The sequence below is a fragment of the Schistocerca cancellata genome, chromosome 12 (assembly GCF_023864275.1).
Source record: "Schistocerca cancellata isolate TAMUIC-IGC-003103 chromosome 12, iqSchCanc2.1, whole genome shotgun sequence".
Lineage (NCBI taxonomy): Eukaryota > Metazoa > Arthropoda > Insecta > Orthoptera > Acrididae > Schistocerca > Schistocerca cancellata.
In genome coordinates this window covers 106634668-106659735 of record NC_064637.1, presented here as the reverse complement: position 1 = coordinate 106659735, position 25068 = coordinate 106634668, and the positions used below count along the sequence as shown (strand labels likewise).

The 25068-nt window shown below is 39.0% G+C and overlaps 1 protein-coding gene across 1 annotated transcript in view; it reads right to left on the bottom strand.

Annotated features, from left to right (window-relative positions):
- Window positions 1–17394: 17394 nt before the first annotated feature.
- LOC126109494 (ras-related protein Rab-27A) overlaps window positions 17395–25068 on the bottom strand; it is a 75832-nt gene continuing 68158 nt past the window's right edge. The window contains exon 6 of the mRNA XM_049914519.1: window positions 17395–17614. Within this exon, the coding sequence (XP_049770476.1) occupies window positions 17395–17614 (220 nt within the window). The remainder of the gene's footprint in view (window positions 17615–25068) is intronic.

The following is a 25068-nucleotide window of genomic DNA, read 5'->3' as shown; positions in this document are numbered from 1 at the left end:
TTTTCATAAAATCAATAAATAATCTGAGCTATTATCCTTTCAAAGAAACATTTTCCCATCTAGAATTCCGAGAACTTTAATTTTCATAAAGCAAAAAGACACATTTTTGTGTTAAGCTACACAGTCAAATTTATTTTGCAACAAAGCATGTTCTCTCTGTTAATGATCTTACACCCACATCTGATCACCACAAAATAAAATAAAAGTAGGTAAGGGGAAGGTTGCAACCTCAAAACATTATTTCAAAGCACAATTGCACAGTTACTTCCATATGCCGGCAGCATTTGAAAGCTTTACCTATTCTATCTAGCTGTGGAATTTAATTTGCACCCCATAATCATACAGTCCTGAGAGCTCTTGTTACCTTAATTACTGAACTTCTCTCATATTCCTCACTTTTATTTTGTATGAACAAAATTATATTTCTGTTAGATAGAAAGTTTTACCGTATTTACTCGAATCTAAGCCGCACTCGAATCTAAGCCGCACCTGAAAATTGAGACTCGAAATCAAGGAAAAAAAAAATTTCCCGAATCTAAGCCGCACCTGAAATTTGAGACTCGAAATTCAAGGGGAGAGAAAAGTTTTAGGCCACACCTCCAAATCGAAACAAAGTTGGTCCATTGTAATATGAGACACAATTTAGGTCAAATGAATGACAATACAGCTACAGTAGTTTGGTTCGAGTCGTAAGCTTAGCAGTTAAGCTTTACCAGGTAGCCATTGCTATGCGTCAGGCGCTCCGTCCGTATTTATACGGGTACCCTTCCTTTTTCACGTGCTTCGTCTGGTTTGAATCGATTGCCTATTTTGCTTTGATCTGATAAGTGCCGTTTTCTTTGTTATAGGTGTTTGCGTCACTCTTAAGCTGAAAATGCATTACTGCACTGTGTCATGCATTGTTTGTCGCATTCTGATAGTGCGTGTTCACGGCCTGTCGCGGCTCGCGGCATGGCTTGCTTTTGTGCGCGCTACCGCCGCGTACAATTAAAACAAAAAAGAGAGGAATCGTCTCATTAGCGAAACAATGGCAAGAGACTGCTATTTGTTGTTACTTACACTGCTGCTTTCTTTGATAATGATCAACAAGAATCAAATAATAGGCTGCGTATGATAGAACATGTTCTGAACGAGAGTTAGGCGAAAATTTTTCTCCGTTTGAAAGTCTTTGCGGCCGCTTCTTTATTACATCAAATTCTGCACAGAAATTAGAGTCATCTTAGATTTAAAAATCTAGTCACTTGCCGTGCTTCATTTCAGACTGTATCATTATTAGGCATAAGAATAATACGAATATAAACATGACACGATACGTATATTCTTCCGCGTTTGCTGTTGTCTCACTCTAGTTTCGTAGTTTATTAGGCAGACAGGATTTAAATGAGATAGCAGCAAACACGAAAGAATACATGGCAAAATGTTTATATTCGTATTATTCTTATGGTGAAGAGAATACTGTATGTGATTCAAATTTCATCAGGTTCCTATTAGCAACCATCTCTTCTCACAGATAGGAAAAAATTCAGAACGTGGAGTTGGCCATATTGACAAACATCCCAAACAGTCTTGCCAGTCAGATTTTCGTAGTACACTGAAATTGTGCTACATTCGAAGATGAACAATACGGAATTTGTATTTACTTCGTTGGATAATGTATGAAAATGCAGTGGTCGAAACTCGCGGCGGAGAAAAAAAACTCGTCTTCCACTTTTTTTTTTTAATTTATTTACTGACGCAGAGGTTTTGGCGCCAGTATTTATCTTTGTGTCTACAAAGCATGCCTGTGTTGCGCTACATATAATCGACGGCAGAAGTTAGTTGTGGCGGCACGTACCAACATTTTTCATAATTTCCGCTTGCTTTGCACTCGATTCTAAGCTGCAGGCGGTTTTTTGGATTACGAAAACCGGAAAAAAAGTGCGGCTTAGATTCGAGTAAATACGGTATCTTCAATTTATTGGATGAAAAGTCTGTTGATAGGCAGGTTTGATGCATTCTGTTGTTTTTTTTCCCCTTCATTTCAGTAGGGACCAACTAAAAAGATCATTAATAAGAATTTCTAAAGGACAGTTATGTTAGGAACTGAAGAAGAAAGGAATGCACCCAAAATTTCCAACAATAGTTTTATTAATGTACATTTATGATCGCTGCAGTAAATGCACCAATTCTCCAATGCAGGTATCTTACAAATATGGTTTGCAATACAAAACTTCAGGTTATATATATATAAAATTACTTTATAAAATACATAGGAGCCATTTATTTGTATATAGAGTTATTGGTTCTGTGTGCGCATCTCAAAACTGTCATACAAATTTGGGAACATGAACACAAGTTGAGATCCATAAACAGAATTATGCTCACACACAGCATGTAATATAACGATTACTACTCATTTATGCTGACTGGAAACAGAAAGTGTAATGTGTTAACAGGCACTTCAATTCAAACTTTATTTTGATACAACCCTACAACATGCAACTGAATTGCAGTCTTTACAAAGATCTGTTAGGGGGGGGGGGGACACCTATCCGGTTCATGAAATTGAAGCATTCAGGTTTTATGCCAAGCATGGATGAAAGTCTCTTAACACTAATCCTTTCATGAAGCAATATTCCTTCTGATGTCACTACAAAACATATTTTATAATCACATTAAATCGGTTGTGTGCTGTACTTACATAGAAATTGCCTTCAGTGACATCGTATATTTATGAATGAAAAACTTTCTAACAAAAATGCCTCTACAGCAATAAACAGTTCAATTTCAGTTTGTATTCAAATCACTTATTCTAAATGAAAAATTTGATATGTATATGAGGATTGATTACTACTCCCCAAACAGAAGAGGTACTGAGTGACAGTCAGCCACACTTAGAAAAAATGGATATTATTTTGCTTTCATCACTGTGTTTGTGTGAGCTCTGACAAAAACTGACTATAATTCTAGTCTACTGGCTAGTAATTAACCATCCTCTTACACATATTAGATTCCATCCATGATTTCCCATCAATGCAAATAAAAAATTTATAACTTGTGACCACACCAACTTGCATTGGCGAGAAAGTTAGTAGTGCAATATCAAAGAGTTATATTAATGACACCCTTGACTTACTTTCAAAAGAAATCTCACAAGCATGTCTTCTGGTCCTTACAATATAAACAGGACAGCTGCCACACACATTGAGCATTACCACACTTTTTAGAATTATCAATGGGTACAAAACTGGAATGTAACTTTATTTATGAAGATGAAGTTTGTAGGTAGCAATGAACAGGATAATGATAGAACACATCTCTTTAGTTACTAATTTACTGATTACTAATTTAATGTTTCCCTAAATAATTCCTTGTACCGGACATATGTTCACACAAAGGGTGGGGACAGAAAAAGAAATGAATGTTCACGAAATGAATTATCTCGTCAGCAATAATTTTGATCAGAAAATAGGAAAGACTTTCTGTTTGTTCTGCAGTAATAAATGCATCACTGGCAAAAGCCATTATTGTTAATTACTAAAATAAATATCAGCAGAAAGAATGACATTATTAAAGGAGATGAAATCAATGATAATGCTAAATGAGAGTTATGGTAATAAATATTCGTTTGATGGTTCATTCAACAATATACTGATATGGGAGAAAGAAAGGGCAAGTCACTTAGAAGCCAGATTCAAAAAGAAATCACTAATTGCACATATGATGTGGGAATTCTCAGACCTTAGGCTGAGAGCAACATACCTTCCCAAATCACCTGTCTTTCTCCCTGAAGAAGAAACATGGACCTTTTCAAAGCTAGGATTAGTATTTTCTATTTTGAATGTTTCTACCATCAATAATATGAATTTTGTCTCTTGAGATTAATAACTGGCTAGCCATGCTATCTTCCTGTAATTTTAAGTCATGTAAAAAGAAAGTAAGACTGGGGTTTAATAGCTGTTGACAGTGAGTTAGAAGAGATGGAGTACATCCTTGGTTGGGGAAGGATGCCAGTCACCTGCTTGCAGAGGGAACTGTATCAGCATTTGTGTCATTGAATTGTTTCAGGAAATCACAAACAACAAAATTCTGGATGACCATATGGGGACTCCAGTTGCTGTACTAACAGATAAAGCATTGGAGAAAGCAAGAAGCACAACAGTAGGGAGTGAAAGGATAAAGGCAAATAAGTGTGCAGATGATAAGCAGTGTTGGCTAACTGAGAAGAAGAACTACGCTTTATGATGGAGATGATAGTAAAAGTAGGAAAATAGTAGAGAATGAGGACAAATGTAGGATAGACCTTGGAACAAGTAACATCTTGCACAAATTTTGGCTGTTTGGTGAAAGAAAAGGGAAGATGTGTGAAGGAAATAAGAAGCAGAATATCTAAAGGTAAACGGGCTTTTGAAAGAGGGGAAAAATTGTTGACAGCAAAAAGAAACTCCAATAAGTCGATAAATAAAAAAGATACATGTTAAGTATTCCACCTGGGGAACAGCATTATATGACAGCAAATCCAGGGACAGACAAAAAGAGGAAAAATTCATACATAGTTTTAAAATGATGACGTGAAGAAAAATGCTAAAAGTAATATTAGAATGATGGAATTAGGAATGAAGACTTACTTGTTCGAATAGTAGAGGAAAAAAATCTAGAGGATATGGTAAGAATGAGGAAAACATCTCACCTGAGACATATTGGAAAGAAACTGCTTGCAACAAAGAGTGATTGAAAGAAAGATTGCAGGAGGACTGGCTGAAGAAGTCTTAGAATGCCAGATAAAATTAAAAATGGACAAAGACAGCATTAAACTGAGGTAGAGGCAGAGGACAGATGGCATTGAAGGATGTCCAGCCAATACCTATCTAGGGTGCTACCAAAGAAGAATCCCGATTGCTAGTTCAGTATTTCACTAATGTGGCACTCAGCTAGGTCTGATATAAGTTGGGATATGAGGGTGGACAGAGGGGGTGAGAGAGGAATATTCAGCAAAACACTTTTAACACTGGGATTAACAACAATTTTGTTATTTTATACATACATAAACAGTCTGTGGGGCATAAAGTACCATAAGGGGACATGTACAGAAGCGCATACTTGTGAGGTGAGCTGCGAACAAAGTATTTTCTGCTTATGCTAGCACTGCTTTTCATAACTCACAGGATAAATTATGTAAATTTACTATATAGTTTAAGAAATTCCATTATTATATGTATGGCAACAAGCATTGGGTGGCAGAAGCAGGTAACTGCATACTGTCTCAAATATCTCAGAGCAATATTTTATACATCTGTGTAACTCCAACACCACATTGATGAAAAGGATCAGCAACTATATTTTATTATTTATTTAGTTTCTTGTTGCAGTTGCATACATATTCCTTATTGGTGACTGGTTTTGAATGAGTCCATTCATTTTCAAACCATTTTAATATTCTAACTCAATTTACAACATGTTTTATGAGATTTTGAATGATTTAAGGGCTTTTTAATTAAATTTGTAAAGTTTGCAATTGCAGTGGTGTTGTGGATGCTGTCAGTGTAACAGTGTTACGGATACAGTTTTAAATTTTAACAAAATGTGCAATGTTACAACCACTTTTTAAGACGAATGGGATTTTTAAAATATTTTATAAAACAGAAGAGATTGAGAGGCACACACTGTCAGTTATTAACTGAAATAAGCAGACACACGCCAGTGCTGTGGCAAGATGATAGTGCACACAAACACTTATTGGTGCCTATAAAGTACATCTGACCATATTTGCTAAGTGGCATGGAAGCCACTTGTGCCAAGAATATCAACTGTAGGAACAGAACAAAACTTTTACATATTACACTGGAATGATTTTAAAATTAAAATAAAAATGCAGGTATGTCACAGCCGTTGCGATGGATTTCTGTGATCTCTAGATATACAGTAGAATGTCAAGAAATTTTATATATTTTAACATTTTGTGTTTATATTTTTCACTAATGATGTTCTTTTTTGTGTAGACACCTGTTAAAAAAAGGAAAGGACTCATTCGAAACTGAGTATGTATTAACTGAGACAGGAAAATAAATAAATGAATACGTAAACATATTTATAACAAATATGATCCTACTCAGGATAACAAACAACCCCCACATTCTTTCATACCTCAGCTCTTTTCTGCTAAAACACTCATCTTGCTGACAATATGCCCCTTTAGTCTTGACCGTCATTAGTATGGTGCCAACCCAACCTGCTCCACTGACAGTTTTTCACACTCTCTTGATAACTATATTCACTGTGCTCAATATTCATTTTGTGCCACTACGTCCACAAGTACAATGAGCTTGATCTTTCAGTGTGGGTCACTGAGAAACAATTTTTCCTCCCATGGCTCGAAAACAACAGACTGCCTACTAAAAAAAGTGAGAAATCCACTGTAAATCTATAGTACAAGACAGATGACAATCCCTGGAACTGCCAACATCGATCATGAAGCAGTTGAAAGAAGTGGCTCTGATTTTTTTTCTCCAATTGACTGCAAGGTTGAATGTAGGGTGAAGTTTCAGAAAGTGCATAATATAGTGCCAGTTGGAATTCATTGTTACTTGCATCTGGTGGTTGGGGCAAACATCATGAGGTATTAAAACAGAAAATGTGTGCGTTTGATGACTTTTGTGATACCACTTCTGCCAAACCCAATTTAATATGCAGACACTTAACTATCTCCCTTTCTACATAACATTCAACAATTGTATCTGACTTATCTAGGCAACAAGATTTCAAAATTATACATATTCGTTAAATATTTATATCTCCACCCTTTTTTAGGTACATATTGGTACAAAATACTGATAACTGTTTGAGGAATTCACTTATAGTAATGATGTGAATGAAAATATACTAGTTCAGTTTATAAGTAACAACCAGTCATAACATTTTCTGTCAAAGACATATACTGAAATGCTTGTGTTCGTACTATGTAACAACTGCGATGCATTTAGATTTGACATGGCCATACACATCAATACTTGCACAAATACATACATAATACTGAGACAGCAAGTCTGAACACACACTATATGACAGTTAGTTACTGCATACACATATATGAGAGCACCAGCTAAATGTACATTGAGTTTTAATTTGGAGGCAATTTCAAAGTCCTACATATACAGTGACTCAGTTGGCCACATAACATTATAAGTGGAATATCGACGTGTGATTTATTCTAAAGACATAACTTCTAAAGTACTCTATACGCTGACGCAGTGAGGCACAAAGGAGAAGGAACATCCATCTCTGATGCGCAACACTCCTGACGTTGCATTCTGCGGCATAATGAAATTTCTTTCTTAAATATTTTCACTGGTTAGAATGATGCAACCAGTTAACTAACTTTGTGGGAAATTAAGAAGATCAAAATGAGAACTAGGCTTATGTATCAATTGCCTCCCTAAAGATAACAGTTAAACCACCCACAATTTGGAACTACAACTTATTGCTGTGACCTCCATACACACATCTCATTGTGTGTCCAAATGCCATATTTAAGAATTTCAAATAAACATTTACGCTGATTATCACAAATGATAGATAGTCAACTAAAAAGAAATACAATAGTATAAAATGAGATTCAAGAAATTTCAGTCACTAATAAAATCACAAAAAAGTAATTGATTTTTCTACTGATCACTGCGTCTTTGTGATATCCAGAAGAGAGAGAGAGATATTTCACAAAGCTTGCAAAATTATGTGCCATCCCCCTCCCTCCAAGGTTACAATTTAGTGCCGCCATCACTTTATAAGCCTACTGTAAGAGTAATTAATACTTTGACAATTCTTTTTATTTTTATGATGTACACAGTTATTCTGCTCTGTACATCGTTTATTCAAAATGTAGCTAACTCATGTCTTCAAGCCTGAGAAGATAATTCACGAATGATCCAAAGTCAATTTAGGAGATTCATAATATGAATGCCTCACCGCACAGCGCAAAATGGTTTAATGTTTCAGCTTACTTCTCTTGGCAGAATTATATTTCTGTATTTGAAAGAATCTGGGAAGCTAACATATTACCCAATTAGGCCAACACAAGTTTTTCAAAAAATAAAAGTGACAACACATTCTATAAAATATGAATAAAAACTGCAGATGTCTTTTTTTTTTATAGCAGATGTGAAGCAGTCGGTCAATGTGACAAACATTGAATTGAGAATATTAAAGCCTTATAGCCCATCATCTATAGAGGATGATACCAACTGAGGTGGTCAATGGAAGAAAATGCTAAGCCTTGCTAACCTTCAGCTTAGTAACGATTAATCTGATCGCACTATTTCTCATGTTACAAAAGCACCACATTTCGGTAATTAGCTTATCCATATGTACAGCTAGAAAAAGCTGTCTACTACACAATTAGTTTTGCCTTATTGTATTTAAGTTTTCACTTCTGAATTTAAGCACACACTTAACAGTAGCATGAAACACTTTTGTTATTGGCACTTTCTTCCAACAACCCCCTGAATCAGTCGCCTGAAGGCGAGAGAGAGCTCTAGCGCCACAGGAGAGAACCACCACTAGTACAAACATTCAGTGAACCACAGCTAAAAAAATTGCAATACAACCAAACAAAGAATCATGAATTAATTACATTCATAACTGCAAAGGATTTTAAGTAATGGTGCCCAATTCTTGAGTAAACCACCTCATAAACACAAAATACTTAATAATAATTTAAACATGATCCTAAATCGAGATTCTTGCAATGAAATGTCTCACACTGGTACCGACAATTTTTGATTTATCACTAAATGTTTACAGTACAAACTTATGATCTGTAATAGTGCCAATCTCCTGGATTCACATCTGAGACCCACGCTTCCTCTTCCATTACCAGAAGTTACTGCTACTGTACCATCTTAATTGGAAGACTAATTGTTTCTTCTCCAACAATTTCCAATATTATTAATTTGTGCTAACATATGACAACAAATTTACAAATGACTGTATTTTCACAATAATATTAAAATTACTGAAAAAATTAAAAAAGTGAAATACAAAAGTAACAACATAAATCGATGGTTTTAAGACAGAAAATAACAAACTTTAATGTAGTTCAATATATATTTTAAGCCTGATATTCTGTCTCGAGATTGGATTACTGTGTTGGTGTATGTTTGGTCACGTTCCCACCAAATGAAGGTACAATTCCTGGAAATGAATTAAGAAACAAAGATTAGAATTGTGTTGCAATCAATCCCAAACGAAAGAACTAAGTCTATACCCACACTGCTTAAGACAACGTACAGACCTTTGTGTAATTTTTTTTATTGCACTTAAGCACCAAAGAAACTGGTATAGGCATGCATATTCAAATACAGAGATATGTAAACAGGCAGATATGGCACTGCAGTTGGCAACACCTATATAAGACAATAAGTGTTTGTCGCAATTGTTAGATCAGTTACTGTTGCTACAATGGCAAGTTAACAACTCCTTGTGAATCACTCCTTTACCACAAAAAATCAGCATTCATTTCACACACGACTTGCTCAAGCGAGCTTTCTTGGGCTTCGGCGAGGAAGCAGTGTGCCATTCTGAGCTTTGACTCAGGATCGTACTTGTAGACCCAGGTCTCATCACCAGTAACCACTTTCTCCAGAAGGTTCGGATCAACATTCAACCATTGGATCATTTCCTGGCAAACAGCCATGCGCCATTTCTTCTGATCCACCGACAAAACTTTTGGCACCAGTTTTTGACTGAGGTCAATGACACGCACTCACACTGCAAGCAATGCGCACTCTCCAGGGTTCCAGAGACAACTGCCGCAGAGTCAGTTCGTTCCCTGAGACCCCCCCCACTACTTCCCCCACCCAGCGGAACCGGTCCGCGCATGCTCCCATACGTAGAAATGAATCAGTCTTGAAACTTCTGAATCACATCTTGCACATTGGAACATATTGTGACTGTTGTGAGCAACCACTGATAATGTGATTTTACAGATGCAGCATCTCATCAACATCTCCCGTGCTCATTTTGAACACATTGTGTGTACGATGATTTATAATAAAATCAATATTAGATCTCTTCCATTTGTTTGACCTTTTCTGCCCACATCCGATTCCTAATCCATTACATGTGGAAACATTTCTATAAGCCTTTATTGTATCCAGAGTGACAGATCTGCACCTGGTGGCCGAAATTGGAACTAATATTTTCCAGCAGTAATCAGTTCTGCATTAATGCATTAGCATAGCTACCGAGTTTTGCTGTGATATGATAATTGCAGCCACCACTGGACCACTGTGAGTAGCTTCACTTTGATTATAGCCACCCATTATACTGTGTGTTATGTTGTTCATAGTTACATTATGGAATGAAGGGATGGGGTGGACTTAACTACAGCATTAGTCCAAATGGGTGGAAGGGCGCAGAGATAAAAGAGAACTACAAGAAGCACGTACTGCCAATAATACACAAACTAGTTTGGAACTGCCACCAAAATGGGAAAAATTTGTGAACTGCATGTAACTTTTTGCCATACTATTTCATTAAAATTGAGATAACTTTTACCTGCATGGAGACATTATCAAGTGGCGTATAGCATACGGCTCTTTCCAGAATATGTAACAAATTTCGAGGTGATCGTTGGGCTGGACCCTACAGTGAGGTGACAAAAGTCAAGGGATAGTAATATACAAATATACAGCTGGTGGTAGCATCACGTACACAAGATACAAGGGTTGCCCAGAAAGTAATGCAGTGCATTTTTTCCCTCAGCCAGAAACGATGCTGTGAATGCAAAATGTTACAATGTATTATTTGAAATCTTTGAGTGAGTGTGCCAAGTTTCCGTCACTTCCGACAGATAACGTTGCTGCAGGACAGTTTCAAAATGGTGTCTGTAAGTGACGTACATTACAAGCAATGTGCCATCATTGAATTTCTCAGTGCAGAGAAAGAAACTGTGGCGAATATTCACAAACTCTTCTGCAAAGTTTTTGGAGTATCTGTTGTCGACTGGGCACAGAGGGCGAGGTCATCAGAAGGCGGTTCGGCAGAGCTCCACAATTTGCAGCAGTCGAGGAGAACGTCCACGGCTGTCACACCTGACTTGTTGCAGCGAACTGATGTTGTCATTCGCGAGGACAGATGCATTACAACTCGGAAGTTGGCGCTGCATCTGGAGGTGATTCACACAGTGAAACACTGGCTCCATCATCAGAACAGGAACTGGTATTGAGAGGGCATACATGCCCTTGTTTCGTGCTGTAGGAAGCTCATAGAAAAGGATGGAGATTATGTGGAAAAATGGGATGTGTAGATAAAACACCATACTTTTGTGTACACAATTCTCGTTATGTTCAATAAAGAATTACTGAAGAAAAAAAATGTGTTGCATTACTTTCTGGATAATTCTCATATAAAAGGGCAGTGCACCAGTGGAGCTGTCATTTGTACTCAGGTAATTCCAATGTGATTTTAGCTGCATGATGGGAATTAACAAACTTTTAATATAGAATTGCAGTTGGAGCTAGGCGTATGGGAATTCAACAGGGACATCTGCACCTTCCCTAAGAATAGTGTCCATCATGCCACAAAATTCTATGTGCAGCACAAAATCTATTTCACTGGTGAATCATTATTTTTTACGAGTGAAATTTGAGAGCAGCACATAAGATGCGATGAAGCAAATGATACGCCATACCCAATGATACAGCCTGTTGCCTAGTGGATAGTTTTGGAATAGCAAGACCTGCCGTTCTCACTCTGTCTACACTTTCTGGAGTTAAATCAGAATGGTTCATCCAGAAGGTGGTTTCCTTTTCAGCACAGACCCAGTATTTCTAAATGCTGCAACCCAGTGGAGTATAGTGTTTGGATCTGGGTATGCATCTTGACGTCCGACATTGAACTTTCGATGGAAAAGGCATTGAATGGTGACCACAGAGTCACTGTTTCTAAAGAACTGCTCAAACATGAACACAAGATGCTCTATGCTCCATAGCGACTGAAACTGTATTGTCTGAGCTGTCTGCCATGGTTGCTCAAGCTCGATACTCCCACTCGTTGTCGAGTACTATCGATTTGAAATCGTGTGTTTCCTCTGCTCCACCCTGCGCATTCTTAAACATTTCATTCTTATATTAAGGCATCTGTTTGGTACTATAGTTCAATTCTTTTATCTTGGCGGCTCGCACATGCCCGCCCAGATGCAGGAGATTGCTGCGTTGCCAGTTGCACACGACGCACGCGCCAAGAGAAGCAGCGCCATAGTATAGTATAGTTCACAAACTTACGTTTAGGGGGGAGTGCGCAGTTCATGAAGTAAAGCCACCATGGCCGCATTAACCCTTTCACTGCTACAGAGACATGCTTTCCGCATTCCGCGCTGTGCGCGATTTTGTTATCACTGCACTGCTCGCCTGTGCAGACACAAGGTGTTCCGACTGCTTTGACACACTTATCATTCAATTTAACAAAAACTATTTGGCCCAAAAATTTGATTTTTACACATCTTCTTGACTGATACCTTCCCCCCATAAATGACTTAATTTTGTTTTGATGTTCAACGCAGTTATTGTGCAGCATTAAATGTAGTAAACCATTGCACGAAATTTTGAAGAGTTTGCAGAGGTAAAAGTCCATAGCGTATACTTTCCGTATGGTAGATTTTAGTTGCCACAATGTTGAGAATGAAATGTGGACAAGATACCTAAATTTCATATAAAATTTACTGTATAACAATATCTCATTTAATTTAAGTACCACATACGTGTCGTATGTAATATTGAGAAATATTCCGTCTTTCACGACTGTAATAAAAGTTTTATTTACACCGGGAGCATTTGGCTTTATTTTAATGAAGAGACAAAGTACTATAGTGCGCGTCATATATCTTGGCGGCCGAGTTTAGGTTCGTTCTGCGCATCTGACGTCACAAAACACAGTCAGCCAATGAACAGAGAACGACGTTGCCAGATCTCGACTGCAGTGCAGAGCACGGACGAGTGTCTTCAGTTCTAGAAACGTTCAGTCATAAATAAAGTAATAGAACAAAAGCAATGTCTTGATAGCAGACTTTCTTTTATAGAATGTTTGGAAAAAGCATTCTTTATACCAACTGCTTCATATTCTATTAATTAATTAAACCAAACAAGCAATAAGACTCCTAATTCAGGCGATAGCAAGGAAAGGTGTTTGTTTCAATCTCACGAACTGCTTTTTCGCAATAAAGAACAGCGGTAATTGTTTATTTCCTATTGTACTTCGACGAAATGTGAGTAATTCATAGTCATACCAACAGTGTTTATAAGTAGTTGCCCGAGTGTTAGACTCCTTATGGAGTTACACTGTTCGATGAGCTGAGGTGGCGGAACGGTTAAGGTGTTGGGCTGCCAAGCGAAAGGTTATGAGTTCGAACCTTGTGCGGTGCTTAATATTTTCTTTATTTTAAAACAATATTGGAGTGCCTTACTTCACGAATTTTATTCGTTTGAATGAAATTTCGAGTGCTTTGCCTCTTCATCAACTTTTTCGCTGCTGCTGACATGTGCTCCCCGCATTCCGCGCTGTGCGCGATTTTGTCGTCACTGCACTTCTCGCCTGTGCAGACACATGGTGTTCCCACTGGTTTGACACACTTATCATTCGATTTCACAAAAACTATTTGGCCAAAAAATTTGATTTTTACACGTCTTCTTGACTGATACCTTCCCCCCATAAATGACTTAATTTTGTTTTGATGTGCAGCATTAAATGTAGTAAACCATTGCACGAAATTTTGAAGAGTTTGCAGAGGTAAAAGTCCATAGCGTATACTTTCCGTATGGTCGATTTTAGTTGCCACAATGTTGAGAATGAAATGTGGACAAGATACCTAAATTTCATATAATATTTACTGTATAACAATATCTCATTTAAATTTAAGTACCACATAGGTGTCGTATGTAATATTGAGAAATATTCCGTCTTTCGCGACTGTAATAAAAGTTTTATTTACCCAGGGAGCGTTTGGCTTTATTTTAAAGCACTTCCATCGGTGAAAGCTATGGCACATACACAATGGTATTCATGTTCTGTTTCTTGTTTTTGTTCCACAGTCGCAGTTTTACTAATGGTATTGAAATATATCCCTCTTCTGCAACTGTAATAAGCGACTTATTTAGACCAGACGCGTTTCTCTCTTTTGAAGCATCATAAGAGGACTGTATTTTGTGTCCTCCATTGGCAAGTCACCTTTCGTAGTTTTGTGCTGCGGTAGCACAATATTCAACGTTTGTGTTGGCTCATCAGTGTTTTAGCAAATAAATGCTGTTTGTGTGTGCCACACACAAAATTATATTTGACATAGCTCTGAGCACTTCACTGACAGACGGAATATTCAAGTCCTAATGTTTTTGTAAGTCCACAGTTTTGTTTAATGTATTTTGTCTACTTCCTTTTGATTGATTGAAGTGCTTTAAAATAAAGCCAAACGTGCCCAGTGTAAGTAAAACTTTCGTTACAGTCGCGAAAGGTGGAATATTTCTCAATATTACATACGACACTTATGTGGTACTTAAATTAAATGAAATATATAGGTATCTTGTCCACATTTCATTCTCAACATTGTGGCAACTAAAATCGACCATCCGGAAAGTATACTCTATGGACTTTACCTCTGCAAACTCTTCAAAATTTCGTGCAATGGTTTACTGTATTTAATGTTGCATAATAACTGCGTTGAACATCGAAACAAAATTAAGTCATTTATGGGGGGAAGGTATCAGTCAAGAAGATAGGTAAAAATCTAATTTTTGAGCCAAATAGCTTTTGTGGAATCGATTGATAAAGAGTGTCAAAGCAGTCGGAACACAGTGTGTCTGCACAGGCGAGCAGTGCAGTGACAAAATCGCCCACAGCGCGGAATGCAGGGAGCACGTCTTTGTAGCAGCGAAAGGGTTACTGCGGCCGTGGTGGCTTTACTTCATGAACTGCGTGCTCCCCCCTAAATGTAAGCGTGCAAACTATGCTATACTATGGCGCTGCTTCTCTTGGCGCGTGCGTCGTGTGCAACTGGCAACGCAGCAATCTCCCGCGTCTAGGCGGGCATGCGCGAGCCGCCAAGATAAATGAATTGAACTATAGAAATTTCAAAAAATTACATTCAAATGAATAAAATTCATGAAGTAAGACACTTCGATATTGTTTTTAAATAAAGAAAATATTAAGCTCCGCACAAGGTTTGAACTCATAACCTTTCGCTTAGCAGCCCAACACCTTAACTGTTATGGTAACGCAGCTCGTCCGGCAATAAAACTCCTTGAGGACTCTAAACTGTCACGCAAAATACTGACAAACACTGTTGGTATGACTATGAATTTCTCACACTTTGTCGAAGTACAATAGGAAATAAACAATTACCGCAGTTCTTTATTGCGAAAAAGCAGTTCATGAGGTTGATACAAACACCTTTCCTTGCTATCGCCTGAATTAGGAGGCTTATTGCTTGTTTGGTTTAATTGATTAATAGAATATGAAGCAGTTGGTATAAAGAATGGTTTTTCTAAACTTTCTATAAAAGAAAGTCAGCTATCAAGACATTGCTTTCGTTCTATTACTTTATTTATGACTGAACGTTTCTAAAACCGAAGACGCTCATCTGTGCTCTGCACTGCAACGTCATTCTCTGTTCATTGGCTGACTGTGTATTGTGATGTCAGATGCGCAGAACGAACCTAAACTTAGCCGCCGTCTTAAATGACGCGCACTATAGTAGGCTTCTCTTGGCCAGAACACCCCCTAGCCAAGTTAAAAAAAAGGTAGCTAGCCAGCAGCAGGTACTGATGGTTATTCAGTTACCTCCAAGATAAGCACTGTAACTGTTAACATTTTGACTGCAACAAGGTCACTGGCAGATACAGCAGATCCTCACACATGATCCCATGCACCTGCATGTGGCCACATTGTTAGGGCAGCTCACAAAGATATACAAAAATTTGGATATCACATAAATAAAATAAAGTTTATTCCTCAATCCCTGTTTGTGCCTGTTACAGATCAAAAGTTTGAAATAAAAAATTAAAAAAAGACGTCTCTCTAGGACGCCTGCAGGTACATCACATCTCAGTGTAAAATGTGAATTCAGTGAGTCATGATGATGCCAAATCCTGTAGTTCAGTTACCTCGCAGCAAGAATCAGAAATAAAAAACAATTTGTAAAGAACAGACAAAAAGAAAGGAAATGATCAGGCATACAGTATACAATTTATTGAATAAGTGATTAGACTAGAGGATGCAGGCACATGGCAACCAGTGCATCTTGGAATAAAAAGTTCTGTGGAGCCATTTGTTCCAGGTTTCACAGAATATGACTGCCTTCTTCGCCTGTTCCAAAGCTTCAGACCTTTGATGAGTTTTGAAATTTGCAAGTAATTCTCCTGACACTTCTTTCACACTTTTCTATTCATCTTATCTTTTACTTGTGTAACTGTAAGGCAGTAGCCTTTTGTATTTCCTGATGTCAGACAGCGAAGTTGTGGTACTATTTGTCAGCTCCTTGAGAACATCGAATGAGATACCTATCCATACCTATCCAATTTCCTGTTCACCCCCATCAACTCGATCGAGAAATGCGGGAAATATACAGCACGGATAACTGTAAGTAGCCACAACCGCAAGGTGGGGACAAACCAATAATACATCGCCAACTGAGATCACATTTACAGGCTGCATTCATCCACAGTACACATTTCATTGCTGAGCTGTACATGACCAGAATTGCAGTTGAAAAACAGCATATGAAGATACAGTGTACTAAACCATTTAGAGCATAGGGCCACTGGCTGGCACAACAAGTGAGGTGTGACAGTTTGCCGTGTTCGCTGGTGCCCTCGTGATAGTCGATGTGTTAACTGTCCTGAGAAACAGGAATCCACAACTCATCAAACATCCAAAAGTACAAAATTTTGTACATGGCTGCATGTTCAGAGACCGTGGATAGTTACAATTGAAAGAAAACAGCCCTCGGTCACTATTTTTAATGAATTAACCAGGTTTCAACACTGCTAGGAGTGTCTCCCTCAGAATTTAAATCAAGGAATGGTCTATAACATGGTCACAAAATTATGACTAAAAAGTATGATACGGAGTATAAGTACAGAATCATTGTGAAAGACTGGTAGTACTTATATGTTATTTATAAAATAATAAATATGCCAAAAGGGCATTAGTCACAAAGATATTTAAGATAAAAAATTGTGATGGCAAGCCACTAAGGGCTGCTCGTTACTTATGCAGACTCTTGACTGAGGAAGACACTCCTAGCAGTGTTGAAACCCGGTTAATTCGTTAAAAATAGTGACCGAGGGCTGCTTTCTTTCAATTGATCCAAAAGTACACCGTTAATTGACTGGACAGAGAAAACAGGACTGTGCCACTCACCGAGGCCAGTGATCAGCAGGAGCAGCCCCCACCCCCACCACCCCCTGAGGCCACGCCAGCTCCTCCCCCGGGGCCACTCGGGTCTCCTTCCTGGCGGGGACGGCCCCTCCGGCCCGGCAGCATCGCACGGTCCACAGCCGTCTCCATGCGGCGCATCACGCGTTCCACCAGCAGCTCGACCGCCCGCGCCACATTGTGGCCCGTCGCTGCACTCGTCTCCAGGTAGTCCAGCCTGTGGGTAAGTGCAATTTGGCAGTGGGCCACCACGTACTATTTATTTATTTGCTGCACAAACTTCACAGCGCACTATCTAGATACTGTGATGGGCACTAGGTCAGTTAATTATGCAGCTAACAATCACAAGCACAACAATGGAATGACATACAATAGTCGCATACACAGTTCCCATAATTATAGTTCATTTCAAAATTAACAACTACTCAGAATGATGTCAGATTTGAACAGCATACTACAGAGGGGTAAAAAAAAAATTTATCCACTGTTTAAAAGTGCATAACTGTCAAACTATCTGACGGAGTTGTCTCTTCTTTGGTAGTGTAATAGTTTGTAGTTTTGGCAATTGCCACACAAGCGTTGCATTGCGTTGTTTTGTTTTGTCAGATGACAGTCGCCAGATAGTCAGTGCTTTGTTCTTAGTTGCACCTAGTTACTCGAGTAAACATGGCTGGCGCAAGGCTTACATTCAATGAAAGGAAGTCAGTTTTGAAGTGGTATTTTAAGTAAGAAAATATTAATGAGGTTCAACGGCAATGGTGAAATGAGTATCAAACAGAGCCACCGATATGTTTAACCATTCGTCACATTCGAGACAAATGTGAAGCCAAAGGCTGTGTTAAAGATGTACACAAACAACAATCTGGACGACCTGTAACAGCAGCAAGTGCAGCTAACTCCCGTCATGTATTACAACAATTCACTCGATCACCACAGTAGTCTGTGAGACAGTATGCCCGTGAAACTGGAGTGAGTCGCTCAAGTGTTCAGAGAATTTTGAAGACAGCAAAGTGGAAGTGCTACATCCCACGATTGCTAAACACAATGAATGAGGACGACTCAGATCGTAGAATAGAGTACTGCGAGTGGTTTAACATGGTGCGCGTCAATGAAGAGTTTGCAGAGATGATAGTGGGTCTGATGAGGTACAGCTCAGACTCAATGTACAGTAAATCGCCACTATTGCATCTACTGAGCCGCCAAAAATCCGAACGTCCATGTAGACAAAGCCGTGAATTTGCCAGGAGTAAATGTGTGGTGTGGGTTGTCTTACCAGGGCTCGATTGGGCCATTCTTTTTTGATGGCACATTTACTGGTGAGATGTACCTTCAGAAGCTTCAGACATCCATTTTACCTGCCATCTGAGACTTGTATGGAGACGGAAGAGTTTACTTTCAACAAGATGGTGCCTCAGCCCACTACCAAAATCGTGTCAGGGCGTATCTCGATGAAAATCTACCAGGAAGATGGATAGGCTGTAGAGGTGCTGTGGAGTATACACTACGTTCCCCAGACCTACCTCCTCTGGACTTTTACCTGTGGGGAACACTATAGGACGTTGTATATCTACAAAAGCCACGCACACTGGATAACTTCGAGAATCCGTCATACATTCAGGTGCAAATATCCAACTGAACGTGTTGCAGTCAGTAGTTCATGCTGCAGTTCAGCGGCATCGTTTGTGTGTGGATGTTAATGGTGACCATTTCGAACATATACAGTGATATCTTTAAGATGGACTTTAAGCTACGCTTTCACCAAAAATGAGACAACTCTGTCAATTAGTTTGCAAGTTATGGACTTTTAAACAGTGGATATATTTTTTGGACCCATATGTATTAATGCAGGGGGAAATGTCATGGAACACAAAAAACATTTAACAAAATCTGACCAATAGATGGTGCAGTAATCATCAGAATACGTACACCAGCAGACACGCAGCACGAGTTCCTCAGCTTGCGTCCGAGATGCTCAACATGACTGTCTCCATGAAGGATGGTGTGCTGCTGGTAAAGCTCTTTTACAAGAATGGTGATTGTGCGTCAGTAGCCCTGCGGAAGTTCTGGATGCTCCAGAGTATGAAAACAGGCACTGGCGCAATGTCTGCAAAGTGTCTGGTGAAAATGATTATAGAATGTGAAAAGACAGGTTCTTCAAAAATGAAATGTGGCAGTGGAAGGACGGGGGCAGTTAATCTGATGTCCATTGAAGCTGTGGCCACAGCACGGCACCAGGGGGTGAGCAGTGTTCTGTAAATATGCAGTGCACAGAAAATGGTACGACCACTGTGCATGCCTGCGGGCACAGTGCATAAAATTCTACGAGAAATCCGCCATTGCTATCCACTCAAAATTGACCATATTGGGGAATTGCTTTCTACTGACCTGTCAGCAAGACCAATGTTGGCTCTGGAATGTCTTGCTACCATAGAAGTGGACAGTGAATGGCCACGGACATTCTGTTGATATATGAAGCCCATTTCTATCTCTAAGGACATGTCAATACACAGAATTGGTGAATATGGGCAGAAAATCAGCACTCAGATCAACCAGTGGCACTTAATTCTGGAAAGGTTACTGTGTGGTGGGCTGATGGCATTGTTTATCACAGGGCCATATTCTTTAGAGGAGATGAGTCCTGCAGGTCCTGTTACCTGTACTATCACTTGGAAAAGGTTTGAGTGTCTTTTGCACACTAATGACATTCCAACCCTTCAACAGTGCAGAAGTGTGGCTAGGATCATTTTTATGGAAGATGGCTACTGCACAGCCAGCAAAACAGCTGCTGCAAAGGCATTTTGGAAATGCTACAATTATCAGTCATCATTTCCCTACAGCCTGGTTGTCCAGATCACCTGATATTAATAAATGTGACTTCTGGCTGTGGGATCACCTGAAAGATCTTGTGTTCAGTTCTCCAATTATGAATACACCTGAATTGAACACAAGCATTGTGGAATGCATTCTGAATGTGACCCTCAAGACACTACGATCTTTTGTAGAACATTGTTTCACAATTTCAACTGATGGCAGGAAACAGTAGACAGGATATTGAACAAATCTTGCACCAGTATCATGACAATTAGAAACTAATGTCATTTTGAAATTTCCTGGCAGATTAAAATGTATGCCAGTCCGAGACTCGAACTTGTGACTTTTCCTTTCACGGGCAAGTGCGCTACCAATTGAGCTACACAAGCATGACTCATGGCCCACCCTCATAGCTTTAATTTTGACAGTACCTTGTCTCCTATCTTCCAAACTTCACAGGAGCTCTCCTGCAGACCTCACAGAACTAACACTAGCAATCACACTCCGCTGGAGAGTGAAAATTTTGTTCTGGGAACAACCCCTAGGCTGTGGCAAAACTATGTCCTGCAATATCCTTTCTTACAGGAGTGCTAGTTCTGCAAGGTCTACAGGAGAGCTTCTGTGAAGTCTGGAAGGTAGGAGACGAGGTACTGGTGGAATTAAAGCTGTGAGGACAGGTCGTGAATTGTGCTTGGGTAGCTCAATAGGTAAAGCACTTGCCCCCAAAAGGCAAAGGTCCTGAGTTCGAGTCTCGGTCCGGTACGCAGTTTTAATTTTCCAGGAAGTTTCATATTAGTGCACACTCCGCTGAAGGCAGAAAATTTTATTTTGGGAACATCCCCCAGGCTGAGAAATATGTTGGGTCTCCACAGTATCTTTTCTTCCAGAAGTGCTAGTTCTGCAAGGTCTGCAGGAGAGCTTCTGTGATGTTTGGAAGACGAGGTACTGATGGAATTAAAGGTGGGGGTTGCCTCATGAGTTGTGCTTGGGTAGCTCAGATGGTAGAGCACTTGCCCATGAAAGACAAAGGTCCCGAGTTTGAGTCTCAGTCCAGCACACTGTTTTAATCTGTCAAAAATTTTCATATCAGTGCACACTCCACTGCTGAGTGAAAATTTCATTGTGGAAACATCCCAAAAGCTGTGGCTAAGCCATTTCTCTGCAATATCCTTTCTTCCAAGAGTGCTAGTTCTGCAAGGACTGCAGCAGAGCTTCTGTGAAGTTTGCAGAGTTGGAGATGAGGTACTGGGAATGAAAGCTGGTCATGAGTCATGCTTAGGTAGTCCAGTTGGTAGAGCACATTCCCACGAAAGGCAAAGGTCTTGAGTTCAAGTCTCGGTCTGGCACACAGTTTTAATCTGCCAGAAAGTTTGATATCAGCACACACTATATTGCAGAGTGAAAATTTCATTCTGCCAAAGTCATTTTGGTTTTTGTGTAGTTTTTGGCACAGGACAATTAAAAGCCGATTTTTCCCATCCGATGTACTATGACCTTGCCATGGTGGATGTGTTTACCTAACTAACTGGGGACTGCTGCTGAACTCGTGGAGTCAGGCATATTGATCAACATGGGCGGTGTAGTGTACAACCCAAACCAAAGCCATCACATTGCAATTCATCTGTCTTTTGCAGCCAACCACATTCACACTAAGATGCTTACAGTACCATCTACTGGTAAAATTTTCATTCCCTCCCCCACAAACAAACAACATTCCCCAGCCCCCCCCCCCCCCCCACTCTCTCTATCAATAATACACTGTTCAAATTTGACATAATTCTGAACAGTCCTCCTCATTCTGCAGTATTTTGAAACTGGAAGTTTAATTTTGGACAACCTGTAGCTTACAATTTGAGTATTCGATGTTATCTGGTAATGCAATGATAACTGAATGAATCACAGGCCTGTTAGTGTTTTGTGCATCCTATTACTACTTAATGTAAAATATATTAACTGTGCAAAAGATTGTATGTATATAACTAAAAGAAAATAAGAGGGAAGAAAGAATAGAAAATGTAAGTCCGTTTTGCAGCACCTGGTACTTGTTGTCATAGAATTCACATCCAGTCCAAACTCCACAGTTAGTTGCCTGCATTGTAAAGTTACAACTCAATTCTGCACACGGAGTACCTCAGAGCTAATATTATTGTAGTATAACAGAAATCTATAGTTATATATCTAAAAACAAAGATGGTTATAATAGAAGGAAACAAAGGTATAAAAACAAAGATGATGTGACTTACCAAACGAAAGTGCTGGCATGTCGAGAGACACACAAACAAACACAAACATACACACAAAATTCAAGCTTTCGCAACAAACGGTTGCTTCATTAGGAAAGACGGAAGGAGAGGGAAAGCTTGAATTTTGTGTGTATGTTTGTGTGTCTCTCGACCTGCCAGAACTTTCGTTTGGTAAGTCACATCATCTTTGTTTTTAGATATATTTTTCCCACATGGTATGTTTCCCTCTATTATATTGGTATCAGAAATCTATAGTTACCTAGACCTACGTGTTTGACTTATGCCTGGGATTCTGGAATTAAGCCCCAATCTGTCAGGAAGTTTCAGGTTTCTGTATGCTTCTCACACTTGAGAATAACCAGACTGTCTAAGGTTGAGCACATGACTGAGCTTCAGTGGTTGTTAGAAGTGCGTTTGGAGTGGAAGCTGTGTTTTGGTAGACAGGGCACCACTGTAGAGAAAATATGGCACAGATGGAAGAACGATGCAACAGTTTTAGGGCCATGGGATTTTATTCCATAGCACACTGGTCTTTTACTTATTGTCTTGGTGAGATATTGGCTAATTTGTTTGAAATATTTCTGACATGAGATGACATTTTTTTCACTCATATTTGAAGGGACAAAGAGAGAATTTGTGAGATTTGCAAATGCATATGGTTCTGTCACTTCCAAATGAATGATGATACAATTTATGCATGTTCTAGCCAAAGAAAATACAATCAAGAAAGCTAATAAAGTATGAGAGGGGCCCACTTGTGATTTATTTGAACTGCTCTTCCTTTTATCCCTCCTGAACCTACCCCTCTCTACTCTCTGAGGAAGGAACTACTAATTCCAAAAGTTAGGATTCTGTGTTTCTTTTACTTCTACCTGTGTCTACTGTGAGTACTACATATTTTGACGCTTGAAGATAAATACCGTTCAACAATTCTGTCTCATAATTTAAATACATTCTTTTGGTCAAGTTGTAAAGTTCAGATGACAAACAGTTTCATTTTGTAAAAACATATATATAATTTGAACACCTGACATAATCACATCAAAACTCAAAATGTAAAGGCCTTCTTCGGAAATAGATAAAAGACACACATTCACACAAGCATGATCTCTATTTCCAAAGGAGACCTTTTAGCCGAAAGCTTAAATGTTTAGTAGTCTTTTCATTATCCTGTCTGTGACTCAATACCACCTTTATGTGGTGAATAGCAATCTACCCTTTTCATAATATTGTTTTTAATAGTATCCTGTACTTTCAATCATTTAGTTTTGTTAACGATCCAGTTACACAATATTTACCTAAATGTAAGACAAGGCTTTTTTTCATAAATTCTTCATTCAAAAGCTACAGGGTCATATTACATTCACAGATTAAATTATTGCTGCTGAGTTCAACATGTTTACCTCCTGTAACAGGTTAATGCAGAGATCTTCTTGCATTTACAGATGAGGCTTCAGCGATTGAGGCCACATACATGTTTATTGCCGGCCGCTGTGGCCGAGTGGTTCTAGGCGCTTCAATCTGGAACCGTGCTGCTGCTACAGTCACAGGTTCGAATCCTGCCTCGGGCATGGATGTGTTTGATGTCCTTAGGTTAAGTTATGTTTAAGTAGTTCTAAGTCTAGGGGACTGATGACCTCAGATGTTAAGTCCCATATTTTGAAGAATTGGGAAGGGTTGTAGGGGGACCTGTGACACCAACTCAGCTGGGAACTAGGACAAACGTGGGGAAGGGAATAGTGAGCGGCTAGCAAATTTTATTGTGCAGACAATTAGGAGGAAGTACACTATGTTCATTGACTTTTTATAAAGCTCTACTGCGTTTAATCTGCATTTTGCCTCAAACCATTTGTAATCAGTATTGAATTGACTTTAAAATTGAAAGAAAGACAATAATATACATTTCTGGAGGAGACTGTAAGATTCAAGATACGGGCCATTGGTGTACTTACGTGTATCGAGCAGCAATGCTGTCAATACTTGTTGCGAGGTATGATGGGCACAAAAGGGAAGAATGTGTCGCAGCTGGTTCTCCACAACCAATGAGAGAGCAGTGGGCAGACAATATGTTCAGAAGTGAGAGACAGAGGGATGTTGTTGCATTCTCTCAGTGATGGGTTGGGGGGGGGGGGGGGGGTTATCAGAAATAACAATATATTTGGAAGAAATGGCCAAATACTTGTGACAATGAAAATTATAAATTTCATTGCAGCTCATAGACAGACATACATCGCCTCTTTTCTTGCCTCCCACTTTTTAGATGAAACTATTCTCACAGATAATGATACCAGTGATGATAAGTGAAACAGTGCTACCATAGATGACTGACAGATAACAAACAAAAAATGAAAATTAATGTAAACCATTTCTCTCTGTTTATTTTATTTCTCCTTGTACTACAAAATGTAGACAATCAACAAATAGCATAAGTTTGGACTGAAGACGAGTCACACTGTCGAAATATCATTCAAGAATGATGCCGATATCCAGCAGCATACCCGACACCTCAAGATGTCAAGAATTAAGCTGTTGCAATAAATTGTGGAACTTTCTGCAACATCAAATCAGTCCTCCAAAAGAGACAGCAATCTCGACAGGCTTACAAATCACTGCAGAG